The sequence below is a fragment of the Alternaria rosae genome, assembly GCF_020736505.1.
Source record: "Alternaria rosae strain MPI-PUGE-AT-0040 chromosome Unknown BKA58scaffold_7, whole genome shotgun sequence".
Classification (NCBI taxonomy): domain Eukaryota; kingdom Fungi; phylum Ascomycota; class Dothideomycetes; order Pleosporales; family Pleosporaceae; genus Alternaria; species Alternaria rosae.
In genome coordinates, this window is record NW_025763576.1 from 80,396 (window position 1) to 93,367 (window position 12,972).

Sequence of the window (12,972 nt, forward strand, 5' to 3'; positions counted from 1 at the left end):
CAACCAATTCTGTCGATTCCTCAGCTGGTCTTTCTAAGACTACCTTGTCGACCCAGCCATCACTACATATCGTTATCTTCACTACACAGCTTTATTAATAAGGAATCGGCAGCGTCAGGCTTTTGCGTTTTTGAGATCACGTCTCAAGGGTTGAATCCAACAGGCACTCGCTCCCCCCACACTGGCGAAAGACATGGGAGCAAACACGCAGATTCTTGAATGTCGCCAAACTCTGGCCGGAGAGGTGAAATGTCATTTTTGCCATGCACTTCCAAAAAATCCATAAGGATACTGAAGTTCTGTTGCATAAAAAACTCCTCTCATATCAGGATCGTCTCCGGATCTTGACTGTGTCCGATCTGTGCCACAAAGCCAAGGACATGTGTCTGAAGAAGGAGTCGTTTCGGTGTTTGCAAGTTGAGGTACATATTTTGATTTGCGTTCACTGAGAAGAAGAGAGACATGGGTTTTGAACGCTCCTGTCATTGGACTGGACAGCGCGGTGCATACAAAGCCTCTTTAGCTTTGTTTTGTGATGCAAAGATTCGAGCTGGGCGTGCACTCAGCTCATGCTGGTAGTCCTTCTGCGTTTTGGAGAAAATAAGCAGTTCTGTGGCGATGACGCGAAGTTTGAGAATGGAAGACTCGTCCTCGGCATGTGAAGGGTCTTCTGGACAAACAATCATGACGCAATCATGACGGTGTTTTGGGAAGTCCAGAGACGGACATGGGTTGTATTTCTGACAGTTTTTGGAATGTAGGAAAGTAGCAAAGTTGGTGAAGAAAAGAAGCGGACTGAGAGCAGGGCTTTTATACCTAAGTAGACACTAGAAGACCAAAGCTGCACGTGATGTCATATTCTACGAAGAGATGCCGGGGACGTTGCTAGCAAAGTAGCATATAGCACATGCCATGAGGATCTGAAGATCACAGGGGGTTTCGGCCGGTATGTTTAGGGCAGCGCGATTTCGTGAGGATATGCTCTAGGGATAATGATACGTCAAGACCTGCAAACCGAACTCGAGTCCCAGGAACGCTTCTAGGAAACTGGAGCCTCCTGTTTTCGACAATTAGCTGGGTATCAACGTGAACCTGGGAGTTTACTTGCCGCTTTCAGGACCTCAAAGACGTTCTCAGTTTCCAAGACCACAGGCTTCGGCTGCACGCCATCCGCCCACTTCCTCTCCCACTCAACAGCGCCCTTGTCACCATTCACGCTATTCACAGGCCCGCCATCGCCCTTGTGCGACGATACACCACCATGTGCGTGCCCAGCACTGCCATTAGTGCCCTTTGTAGCATTTCCACTATCCAGCCTCCTTCTGTCATTGCCGCTTTCCGAAGATGTCTGATCGCTTTGTAGATATCCCGATCTACCGCCTGTTAACTTGTACAACTTATCGCCAACGGGTGTTCCAAGCTTAGCTGGCTCCTCACCCTCATTGAACCTGCGTAGGATGATGTAGCCCACGAAGCCCCAGATGAAGATGAAGGTCGCTGAGCAGCTGGCGATGATGATGGTGGGGACGACGAAGAGGAGCGCGAAGCCGACCAGGAAGAAGGTGATGGCGATTGAGACGAGGAGGCCCAGGAAGAGGCAGGTTGATAGGGAAACGAGGAGAGTTGTTGTTGCGAAGGCGAGGAAGAGGGCCAGTGGGAGACCAGTCAATGCGGCTTGGGTGGTCAGGAAGGCCTAAAGGGTGTCATTGATAGAAGTCTTCAGATGCCATCGAACAACTTACGGCTACTTTCGGGTTCTGATGGGCATAGTCACGAGCCCTCTCAAGCATGTGCTCGCGCTGCTTGGGCGGCAGGACCTGGTTGGTAGTGGTCTCGATCTGGTCACCGACTCTTCGCGTGGTGTAATGGATTTTGTTTCCAAGGTTGTCGACCATGTCGCCAGCTGTCTGGAGGACGGTGGGCATGGTGAAGTTGTTGAAATAGGTGCGCTTGGTAGCAGTACAGTGCTTAATGAATCAATGGATGGTTATGATGATAATGACAGGTGGTGGAAGACAAAAGATGGAGACAAGGTTTGATTGTTTACTGTCTCAGGGCGACTGCATTGACTAGATACAATGGATTCAATAGAGGGAAGCTCCGTGTGTGTGCCGTGGCCGCACTTGCGATGCGGAGTGCGGAAGTCTGGAACGCGTCAGTCGCGTGGACGTCATCGCGGATGCGCTAGGACGTTTCAATGCTAGCTCGCAGCACCCCTGTCACTCGGCTATGCCTGCTAGCTGACCGCCCGAGTTTCTGCCAATTCGCGATCGAACTTTTTGACACAACGCGACCCATGCTGCCATATCGGAACCGCAACGCCGACATGAGTGAAAAGAAGAGAAAGAGGCAGGAGCAGAATGGCGAACGGCCAAAGAAGAAGGCGGCTGTTGCGCCCACGGGAAATGTGCGTGTCAAGATGGTAGAAAATAAAGAGACTCTGGGTCCGCTTCTAGGTATGATAACAACTCTTGGGGCTGTCGCGTGGCATCAAAACCCATCGCAAATGATGGAGGACCTTGGCATACCCTGTGGATATGTTTTCTAACGCGCTCAAGCTGTCACACCCGGTCTCACCATCCCATCGAAGATATCATTCAACCCGTACAAGCGCACCAAGATCCGACCACAAGGCGAGGAAATCGAATTACTGTTCCAATCATCCGATCATCCTCGTCTGGACTACACCGCACAAGAAGAACATGATGGAAGCGCCGAAAGCCAGCTACAAGACTACATCGGCGTATTCGACCCTGCAACAAGCAAGCTACAAATCGTCCCCGTTAAGAGAGTTGTCGTACGAAGTACACTGCGAAGCGAAGCACAAGAAATGCGCGAAGAGCAAGAGGCGTTAGACGCGGCACAAAACACTGTCATGGCAAAGAGAGCTGCACTCGCTGCAGAGTTCGGATCCAAGAAGTCTAGGAAGGCGCTTGAAGACCGGACGCTCAACGCGATCAAGAGTGGAACTGGTGCCGAGGACGCAGCAAGAACCGACGCAATTGCCGAGAACGTTCTGCAGCAGATGTCTTCTGCGACGGCTGTCATGCCGAACAAGGACGATCTCGCAGCAGCCGTGGACAGCTCCAAGCCTCGACCGACGCCCAATCTTGCTGCCGAATACCCAGCCGATGTTTACCCTACGGATGTTGTGATTGGAAGTGATCTCATGACCATGTTGGATGTCCAGGACTGGGTTCAAAAATCATCAGTCGGCGAAGGTGTCAGCGTCGCCAGCAAATACGTTGCTAAGCGCATCGTAAAGCTCGCCAAGAACAAACAGATACAGAAGCTGAAAGCGCTACGATTCATACTGCTTTGCATCAACTTCAACTCTGCATTGATCGGAGGAGGCGGACCACGGCCGAAGAAGATCCCCATGAAGGGAAAGTTGGAGGAAGCGATGGGCGAGGATACGCCTGCGGGTCAACTCATGGCTATCAGGAGGAAGTTTGCCCCCGATGGGTAAGTATATCAGTGATTGTTTCATGAGGCTGGCTAACCTGTGCAGTTCTCCCGAGATGTCTCGCTGGCACGTCGATAACCTCATGACACATATTGCGGCGGCAGCACTCACTGTAGACGACTACGAAGTCGACGTGAACGACCTGCGAGAAGATCTGAAGCTCGAGAATAAGGAGTACGTTTCATAAGAACCACTTGACCTGACCCATGCTAACGCTACACAGGATCAAGCAATACTTCGCCGAACTCGGATGCAAGCTCAACGCACCAACCCAAGCCGACCTTGCACGCATGAAGCTCACGAAAGCCGAAACCGCCAACCACTTCATCGCCAAGTTAAAGCTCCCACTGACGTTCCCCAAAGTAGGCGGAGCACGAGCAAAGAGACGCACCTAGCCGTGACGCGCATGTAATTACAGCCTAGAATCCATAGGCACCATCACCATTCCAGCAATGATACCAGCAAGCAACTATGAAATCCCATTCCACATGCCCAACCCGTTACGTCCATGTCAACCGTGCGGGTACCTTTAATGTAGATCGCGCTTGGAGGTACATGACAGCTGCATAACGCCATAGTCGCCACAAGTAGCAAATCACGATCACGACCACCAGATCTCCACCCCACTTTTTGGCATGCGGGAGGGAAAATCGAGGTCCACGGAAGCTACTCACTAGATACATCATCGACTTTGTCCCCATCCGTATTCTGCAATTGCGCTCCCACCATTTCCATATCATCATGACATCACCATCGTCACTTACCCTTCGTGACGTACTCTTCGCTCATCCCCCATAAGCACCACCGCTACCGTTCATATAAGAAACATACCCATTCCCACCAGTGACTGCCCGTCAAACCAATCTTCTTTAAAGATAACTAAATGCCCAAATCCACCGGTCCCCTCCAAGAACAACTCGGCCTCGGCACCTCCAACCAATCCACACCCAACATGTCCGGAAACATGACCGACAACACCACAGCCGCAGCAGACAAGCTCGGCGCAAACAAGGGCACGAATGCCATCCCACAGGAGAACCCTAGCGTGCTTAGCAGTGCGGGGGCGATTGGAAAGAACTGTTCGTACTCCTTCTAGCACGCCAAACGACCTTGAACTCGATACTAATATATGTCAAAAGTCAACCCAGATGGCGCAATCGGCCAGATCGGCGAGAAGGTCGGTGGCCCGTTCAGCAAGGACGGCGTGATTGGAAGTCAATTCGACGCGAGCAAGAACGGGATTGCTGGACATGTTGAGAGGGCTGTTGATGGACCTAGTAATCCTGCTGGGAGCTCGAAGTAAATGTAATCATGATATAAAAGGAGGAATATTGTGTTATAGCCAAGAGGCATGGGATGAAATGAAATCGTCATGATCATCATATCACCACTTCTTTCCTATCGGTGCAGGCATTCACGGATAGTGGGAGTGAATCGTTGCAGGTTAGCTCCAACCATTCATGAATAGCTGGACCGGCATGAAAGAAGGTGCAAAGGTGTTTAGACCTCGTTCATGTAGACAATCCAGTCAAATACCAAAGCTCGAATAGCTCCAAAGCCCACAACACCAGGCCTCACTTTCTAGATACACGTGACATTCTCAGCCGCACACATCTATTCCCCAAGCCTCCTCCCAGGACCCATGCCACCCCAGGCATTGCCTGTCGCTCTGGCCGCACTTGGCTGCGCTGCAGCCGCTCCACCGCGTCCCTGAACAACATGTCCATATCCTCTATTCTGCACACTCCCCGGGGCGGCACCGAACCAGCGCTTCACCATCTCAGGTGTGCGAATATAGTTCTTGCCACCGCCAAACGTAGGCCAGATCCTCGTCAGGAAGTCGTACAAGTGTGCGGCGAGAAGACCCATGAGCTGTCCGAGAGCGGCATCAGGACCGTCCATGACGAAGGCCATGAAGAGCATAGCGAAGGGCAGGTATTTGCTTTCGAAGGTGATGACAAAGAAGGATACAGAGCGGGTAGGGTTGTCTTGGGCGAACGTGTATGCGTAGGCGAGGGACAGCGACGGGAGGAAGGTGTATTGGTTTAGAATGCCACCTGCTGTTGCCTTTACAGGGACTGTCAGCACAAGTCCATCCACCGCACGACAAAATACGTCAAGACAAAAGGATCAAACGAGACGCAAAAGTATGTAGGGAGCCAACACCGCCTTGCGAAATGGAGAGCATTCGCAAAGCTTTCTCAAGTGACAATCCCACCATGCCTACACACCACACAAGTCCCTTTATATTATTGCGAATGACGGAACCGCATGATGTGCAAGGGTATTCTTCCTCCGTTCCAGGAACCGCTTCAGCTAGGAATAACAGGCTGGGCGGGCAGATATGCGGAGGTGATTTTGACCGAAGTCGGAACGTATCGCAGACAGTTGTGTCGATGCGATGGAAGCTATGTACACGTGTGTGCAGTGGGTACTTACGACGATGACGCTACCGAGGAACAAAGTGTATACGAGAAAGTCGCCTGGATCCTTGAAGCGAGGCGACTCCCGCTCGATGGAGCTGCCGTATTGGTAGAGAAAGTATGGGTCTAGTAGGATGCCGAACTTCGGTTTCGTAATCAGAAACGCTGTGAAGAACCGCCAGAGCTGCGGGAGCATCGACACCGTGAAGACATATTGGCTGACGAAGATGTAGTGATAGAGGCTAAGGAGACCGCTGTAGCCTGCAGCCGATACAACGACTGCTGCAGCTGTGATGGTCCTGTGAGGAATTGTTAGCAATTGTGCGACGTGTTGTTTGCGCGTAACTGGGAGTGAGGTGAGAGCTGCGAGCTGCAACTGTCGAGCTCCTTGCAAGAGAGAAGCTTACCTAGAGACCGGCGGGAGTGTCCAAAAGACATCCATCGTTACGCGTAGCTATAGCCGTTGTAAGTGTGAAGGTGTCGTGAACGAGGACCAGCGCAGTGCTGCCTGGAGAAAGAGGAGCAAGCGAATTCGCAAGGTGGCTTAAAAGGCCGCGGCGTGGGTGGGGGCGCTATGCCGTTTCGCGCTCCATCACGTCATTGGTTGCCGGAGCTCTGGCTGCAGGAACACAGACGGAAGCACATCTTCTAGAACCGCGGGGATGGTTCTTCTCGTCATTTGCTAAGTACTCGCGCGCTCAATGTTATGAAGTGAATTCTCTCCGTTGATTATCATTCGAAAACATCTGCCCGAGATTTAATGTTCCGATCGAGTGCTTCAGACCACCGATCAAAACACGCCTGACAAGACTTCACACTTATATCGTCCGAAAGAACGCCCTTTACAGCCACGAGAGTAGCCGTCTTCTGCTGCTTACAAAGGCTACATGCGAACTCCGTTGCCTGCTCAAAGCGAAGCAGTGTCCGCCCCTTCCGGATCGCCCATTGATGCGTTATTATGCCCGATAATCCGGAGGTGTCTTCTACAGATAGCGTTGTATGATCAGAGTCGTTGTCGACGTCTAGTCGGGCTTGGAAGTCGGTTGTCATGCTAGGTGTGGGTATGGGTAGTTGACACACAGGGTGGATGTTGAGTACGACGCATGGAGTGATATAGAAGAATAGGTTATATAATAACAAGCAGTAACAATCCGTTTGCCCATCTCATCTGCACAAACATCAAACCCTCGTTCCTGCAAATCTGCTCAAACTCCACACACCACAATCCGATCTCGTCCGATCTAAACCCTTCAGTTACCCTTCCCATTCGGCCCATGCACATCACTCTCAGCACCCACCCCCGGCGTCCCCCTCTCCTCATAAGAATCCTCGTACCGTCTCCAGATCTCCATGTCTCTGGCAACCCGCTTGTGGTGTCGGACGCGGTGTTGGTAGTTGATCATGCGCTTGTCGGCTTCCAGGTACCCGCCAAGTATCATGCCTGACATCTGTATGTAACTGGATAGTGTTAGTGGGGTGATTGATGGGAGAGTGTTTGAGGAGGGTGGGGATGGGATGGGATAGGATGAAAGAGGGAAGGTATTCGACATACGTCTTGAACTGAACAGTAAGACCCTTGTATACAGGCGAGAAAGCGTATGCGACACCGCCTGCCACAGCGAAGAAAGCACCCCACTGTGTTCTAAAGTCAGCCATCATACTACCAACCTATCTTAACCGCGTTCTTCAATGCATCCCTAAGTTTCCAACCTTCTCTTCCACGAATCGCATGATTATCCCCAATCCCCGGGAAAGCCATTTCACTACAGACATGTACCGGTATACATGACAATCTGACGCACGCAACTCTCCTTCTCTTTTCACGCAGCATCACTAGCAAAACGCATGACATGGAATCATTCGTCAAATGCCCATACAACAACGCGTAAAAGAGAGAAGCATACCTTCGTCCCCCCAACCAACGCCCCCTTCGCCGCTTCCCAAGCCGCCTGATTCGTCTCGTCGTCCTTTGTCAGACTACCATGTTGTCTTACCATGACGGCGTTGTGCTCATTTGGAAAAGTGCAAATAAAACAATGAAAGTCGCGCAGTCTATTGCGACCGAAGTACTCCTGAACGATTGTAGACGTGTTTGTTTTGTTTGCAAAGTAAAGAAGATAGTGTGGTAAGAAGCAGACGCGAACACATGCAGAATCGGTGATGTCAGCCTACATTTTCGGCTGAAGCTCGGACGGTGAGCTTGTTTAGTGGGGGTGGCATGTGGGGTACCTGCAGGTGTACATTTCAGCTCACGATCGAACGCCTGTTCACAGCATTTGCTGCACATACGGCTGCATAGAATGATTCTGTAGGTTTTTGGGAAATATCATGCATTGCGATCTTGAGAAGCTGTACTCAACAGCGTCGGGACTGCGTTCAAGCACGAGCATGTCCATCAAAACAACAGCCTGTTTTTACTACTGGAAGGCCTTGGAAAGCATGTTGGTCGTTTCCAGAGGTTCGGAATTCTTTGTTTATTCAAATATCTATGGTATCACAGAACCCCCAAACGTTATCCAACTTAATATGCACATTCCCTCGCCATCGTATTGTTGCATGCTGTGAAGAAAATAAGTAAGAAGAAAAACGCCGATTGAACCCCCTGGGCTTCGAGGGTCGATATGCAAAAAACCAGACGCGCTTTCTATATGTACATGGGCAGCTCGAGCTCGTTCGTGATCAGGAGGACCTAAAATGGAGAAAGAAATATCCAGAATGGGAGGATGGGAGGATGCGCGGGAGTCCCTGAAGGCAACGGCTTCCATGGTCCTTATCTCATCACCTTGTCGGAAACGGAAACGCGCGCCTATTCTCTCCAAAACTCATCTCTAGCTCCTTTTCCAAGGGCGTGACGTCGTAGTCCACCACATCGCTCCTTGGCGTACCCGTCCCCGGTGTGTGCAATTCCGGTAGGTAAAACTCTGGGGTATAAACACCTAGCTGGACATCCTTCTCAATCGGCTTCGTCTTCGGGCTATAAACACCTAGTTGAACATCCTTCTCCCGTGTAGGCGTACTCTCAATTGTGACCTTTTCGAGAATCTTACCGAGACTGTTTGCTGTATCGGGCCGCTCAAAGTCTTCCTCGTCGACGTCCATAGCTGTTGGTATGCCGTGGGCGATGTTGTGGTTGCGTTGTAGGTACTGCTGTAATCTATATTCTTGTCTTGCCCAACTCTCATCCACAAGGCCAAGCGCAGCTTTTATATCTTGATCCGAAAGCCCCATCGGATAGGTTGGTTCTTTAGAAGATTTGCCGCTGACGACGCGGTTGGTGAGGCGGCTTCGGACGGAGCTGGATTTGGAGGACGTGGGGAGGGAGACGTCGTCGCGCATGGATTTTACTTGGTCTTCGGTTTGCTTGAGGGCCATTTGCCGCGATTCCTGCATCGTGGGGAGGAAGAGGAGGGTTGTGTTGCGGTGGAGGGCGTTGACGAGGTCGGTGAAGCCGGTTAGGGCTATACCGTTGTCTTCGCAGTAGAGATATTGGAGGGTCGTGTTTACTTTGAGGACGTCGGCGAGGGTGCTGGCGCCTTGTACGCCGAGTTTTTGATCTGACATAGTTAGTCGTTCGTCTTGAAGTATGGGTGTATGCCAACTCACATCTGATGTACAAGGCACGCAGGGTTCGGTTGCGCTGCAAACCCCGTAGTGCTCGGTTGATGCCAACACCTAGCTTGGTTGTCTCTAGCCGGGAGTCCTCTCCGGATATGTCAAGCCATTCAAGACTAGTGTTATCAGCAAACATCTTCTCCATCGCCTGGCAAGTCTCTTCGGAGGCATCACATGGTAAAGATGCTCGCGAGATATCGAGCTGTCGAATGGTGTTATTAGCGGCCAACGCAAGTATCATCTTGCGGAAGTCGGCGTCCTCTTCAAACTCCAGCAGGCGGAGGGTGAAGTTGGATGGGGCGAGACCTTTGGAGATTGCCCTGGTCAACTTATCCAGGTCTTCTTCGATATTGTTCTCACTGACATCCAAATGTAACTCGCGAGCCTTTCCAGGGTGCTCTGTCATCGAGTGCAAGAGGTATGCAATGTCACTTCCAGTCAAAAAGCAATGATCCAATCGTAGTTCGCGAAGAGCGGAGGATTGCTTGTAGTTTACAAGGTAACTACGCGGTGATTAGCAGGGACAGCGACAAGCGGAGTATGTGGACAACTAACCCAGCTATTGCGTCAACCATGGCAGAGTTGAGCGAGGTGCCACTCAAGATCAACTCCTGTAACCTCCAGCCAGCAAAGGTTTCGACCGATATCAGCGACTCGAGACCCGAAGAGCGCGCAACATGCGACAGATTGAGTCGTGTGAGGTATCCAAAAACGCCAATCTGAGAGTCAAACATGCTCGGTGATAATCTGAACGGGTTCGACGACAGATCCAAAGCTTCGAGGGTGGTTTCCTGCGCGCGGATCGCATCCAGAACAAGAGAGAGCGACCGATCCGTTAGACCACACCCACTCAACTCAAGTCCGCGGAAGTGGCAAGCTCGTTCGACACCTGCCGCGACAAGGTAATCCAAATCTGTATCTCCAAGTTGTATTTTGTTCAATGCTATCCAATCGACATTGGTGGTCTGGTACTTGCACAGCGGAAAAAGGGCTTCCACAATGCCGCAGCCCTGATCTCTAGCACTACCTCTAGATTCCCCGTGGTCTCTTGGTTTTCGTGAGATGCACGAGGTAAAGTCCATTCTCCGCAGCTTTCGGTTCGTCAAGGCCAAAGCGCGAATCTCTTGCACTAGTAGACAAGACCGTTCCAGCTCTTCGATGTCTAGCCGTGCATATGTGCCGCGCTTTGTCTTGAGGCAAAGGTGCTCAGCGCCGTTGGGATCTTTCAATCCATTTAAGACATCCAACTTTACATCTTTGAAAGAGATACCACCAAAGGTCTCGTTATAGCGCAAGGCACGCATGACGGCGAGTAGCTCGAGGGTATTATACTGGTTTCTGCGTAGCCCGACAGGTGGTAGGAGCTCAAAGCGCGGTGCATCCTCGGCAGGGTAGGTGATCTGATAGCTAATGTTTTCTGGCTGTACGTCGTAAGCAACACAGTATCCAATCAAGGTTCTATCCAAAGAATCTTGGTCCATCGGATGTGGGCTTTCTTGTCGAGCAACGTCATGATACACGTCGTCTGGGACAAGGAAGTCAAAAGGTCGCGTCTCCCACTCAGGTCTGAGACTAGCTTCTATGGATCGTAGACGGACAGCAATATCCCGCGAAGCTAACGATGCCAGATGGAGTACCTTGGGACGTTCAAGCGGCTTCCTGTGTGCTGTTAGCGGCATTCTCATAGCGCAGAAGGGATACCCACCGGAAGGTTAGCTGGAAGGTATCGTCAATTTCGGTCACGCACACTTCAGTCAGCGTTAGGATACCATGCGACGACTGAGTGTTATGAGCGGCCAGTGATGGACTGGAAGACCGTTGTGAGGATGGTTTGAACAACGGAATAATGTGTACTTTGTGCACACCAATAGCAAGGAAACATACGGAAGCAGAAACTTTGGCAAGATCATCAGTTGAGGCTCTCGTCGTTGTCTTTCCTTGGGGTCGGAGAACGACTTTGTATATGGCGTAATGTGGAGGTACATAGTCGCGTTCTGCTTCAACGACACGCGCAGCCAGATGAGAGTTGTGTGCGGAAATGGGCTTCGCGTCAGACAGCCGTGCCCTGTTCGCCGCTTCTCTTATGGCCTTGAGCCATGAAAACATCTCTTCGGGGTCCCCGAACTGCAGAGTCATGGATGAGGCGTTGTTCGTCTCGTCATCCAGATAGTACAGTTCCAGCGCAAAGTGCGGTCGACCGTCGTCTAGATGGTACACGGCAACGATGTGGCGTAGAGGTATGCCTTGGTGACGATCTCCAGACGATTCTGAAGCCATCGACTGAAGCTCGTGGGACGATCCGGTCGAGGGGCTGTGGCTGTGGCGATAATAGCTCATGCGGTTGTTCGGCGAAGGTATCCTGCGCTTGTTAGTCTTGCTCCGAGACACTGTCGACGCTGGAACGTACCCAGGAAATGCTTCAATCGCTTTCGAGTGATTCTTGAACCGGATGAGATGCTTCTCGGTCAGCAACAGGTATTCCCTCTTCTTCCTGAACATGGAGCTGCTCGTCTGGACCTCGCCATGCTGTAGCACCTGGCGATCGTGTACGTCTTCCCATATGTATTCTCCAAAGCCAGTCGACGTTCGTGTTGATGTTGCCGAGAGAGGTTCGGGGTCGTCGTCTGCGGAGAGTTTGTAGCCGCGGAAGGAGCTGAAGACAGAGCTGGCGCGCTTCAGGCTGTTTTTGGAAAGACTTGGCCGCTGCCCATCTATCGTTTCCCTAACGTGACTGCTCCCCGCTACCGTGCTGCCGTTGGAGGATGCGGTCTCGGTGTACTGCGACACATCGGACAGGTTGGACATGAAGGACGCCGTGCGCCGCTTGCGCAGCAGATTCGAGGGTTGCGATTCATCCTTGTTGCTTTGCGACGCGAAGGCACTGAGGGAGCTACGGCCAAAGATGCTCCTTCGTTTGTCTTTGGACATTCCGAGATTCCTGATCGGCGCGCGCAGCCCAGCACGAGCTCGGCGACACAACTATCGCATGCAGAGGGGCTCCTAGGGGAAGGAGGCAATTGTCGCGTCGGAAGATGGGTTCGGAAGAGCTGCGGTGGAAATTGGGGCAGAATAGCAGGGTTGGGCACAGAAAGGCGGTAGGGCCAATCACGGTGAGGGCGCAACGCGAGACAATGCGGAGGTCAACGGCGGAGCAATTAGGTGCAGCAGCAGATGCAGCAGAGGCAGCAGAGGGCGGGCTCGGCCTTTGGCGGGAGGGGGTTGGCAGGCGTCCTGTAATCACGACGTCTCATTATTCCGTGGCATGAGGACGTGATTTCGCCGGCCGTCTGCAGTCTTCTACCAGTTCTACCAGTGCGTAGAGGCGACGAGCTGCTACACACCGGCCCGACAATCACACGGCGTTTGCAGGGAAATGACAGGACAAGATGTACGCAGTGCAGTACGGGCGAGATACGACGAGCAGGGGTGGATTCAGGGTGGGTCTCTGGTATCTCGTCGCGTCCACTGCCG

General features: G+C 51.9%; 6 protein-coding genes across 6 annotated transcripts; 2 read left to right on the forward strand and 4 right to left on the reverse strand.

Moving 5' to 3' along the window:
- Positions 1 to 792: 792 nt before the first annotated feature.
- BKA58DRAFT_341434 (uncharacterized protein) lies at positions 793 to 2,130 on the reverse strand. Its single transcript, XM_046168352.1, has 3 exons — positions 1,743 to 2,130; positions 1,109 to 1,693; positions 793 to 1,057 (listed from the first exon to the last, which is right to left on the reverse strand). The coding sequence occupies exons 1-3, from the start codon at positions 1,923 to 1,925 to the stop codon at positions 1,040 to 1,042; spliced, it is 786 nt and encodes a 261-aa protein (XP_046022971.1). The 5' UTR covers positions 1,926 to 2,130; the 3' UTR covers positions 793 to 1,039.
- A 196-nt stretch (positions 2,131 to 2,326) lies between these two features.
- BKA58DRAFT_320070 (RNA polymerase I associated factor, A49-like protein) lies at positions 2,327 to 3,861 on the forward strand (the record flags this gene model as incomplete). The annotated part of the gene is made up of 4 exons (XM_046167748.1): positions 2,327 to 2,456; positions 2,559 to 3,465; positions 3,512 to 3,640; positions 3,690 to 3,861. 4 exons carry the CDS (start codon positions 2,327 to 2,329, stop codon positions 3,859 to 3,861), a joined length of 1,338 nt encoding a protein of 445 aa, XP_046022972.1.
- Positions 3,862 to 4,071: 210 nt separating this feature from the next.
- BKA58DRAFT_202525 (uncharacterized protein) lies at positions 4,072 to 5,094 on the forward strand. Its single transcript, XM_046165859.1, has 2 exons — positions 4,072 to 4,545; positions 4,606 to 5,094. The coding sequence occupies exons 1-2, from the start codon at positions 4,350 to 4,352 to the stop codon at positions 4,767 to 4,769; spliced, it is 360 nt and encodes a 119-aa protein (XP_046022973.1). The 5' UTR covers positions 4,072 to 4,349; the 3' UTR covers positions 4,770 to 5,094.
- Positions 5,081 to 6,331, reverse strand: BKA58DRAFT_318857 (Derlin; the record flags this gene model as incomplete). Its single annotated transcript, XM_046167693.1, has 4 exons — positions 5,081 to 5,544; positions 5,603 to 5,796; positions 5,883 to 6,188; positions 6,297 to 6,331. The coding sequence occupies 4 exons, from the start codon at positions 6,329 to 6,331 to the stop codon at positions 5,081 to 5,083; spliced, it is 999 nt and encodes a 332-aa protein (XP_046022974.1).
- A 653-nt stretch (positions 6,332 to 6,984) lies between these two features.
- On the reverse strand, positions 6,985 to 8,027 carry BKA58DRAFT_363553 (uncharacterized protein). Its single transcript, XM_046168832.1, has 3 exons — positions 7,794 to 8,027; positions 7,442 to 7,524; positions 6,985 to 7,347 (listed from the first exon to the last, which is right to left on the reverse strand). Exons 1-3 carry the CDS (start codon positions 7,884 to 7,886, stop codon positions 7,140 to 7,142), a joined length of 384 nt encoding a protein of 127 aa, XP_046022975.1. The 5' UTR covers positions 7,887 to 8,027; the 3' UTR covers positions 6,985 to 7,139.
- A 157-nt stretch (positions 8,028 to 8,184) lies between these two features.
- Positions 8,185 to 12,865, reverse strand: BKA58DRAFT_470656 (uncharacterized protein). Its single transcript, XM_046175195.1, has 5 exons — positions 11,909 to 12,865; positions 11,207 to 11,860; positions 10,057 to 11,160; positions 9,493 to 10,004; positions 8,185 to 9,443 (listed from the first exon to the last, which is right to left on the reverse strand). Exons 1-5 carry the CDS (start codon positions 12,427 to 12,429, stop codon positions 8,668 to 8,670), a joined length of 3,567 nt encoding a protein of 1,188 aa, XP_046022976.1. The 5' UTR covers positions 12,430 to 12,865; the 3' UTR covers positions 8,185 to 8,667.
- Between the last annotated feature and the right edge of the window lie 107 nt (positions 12,866 to 12,972).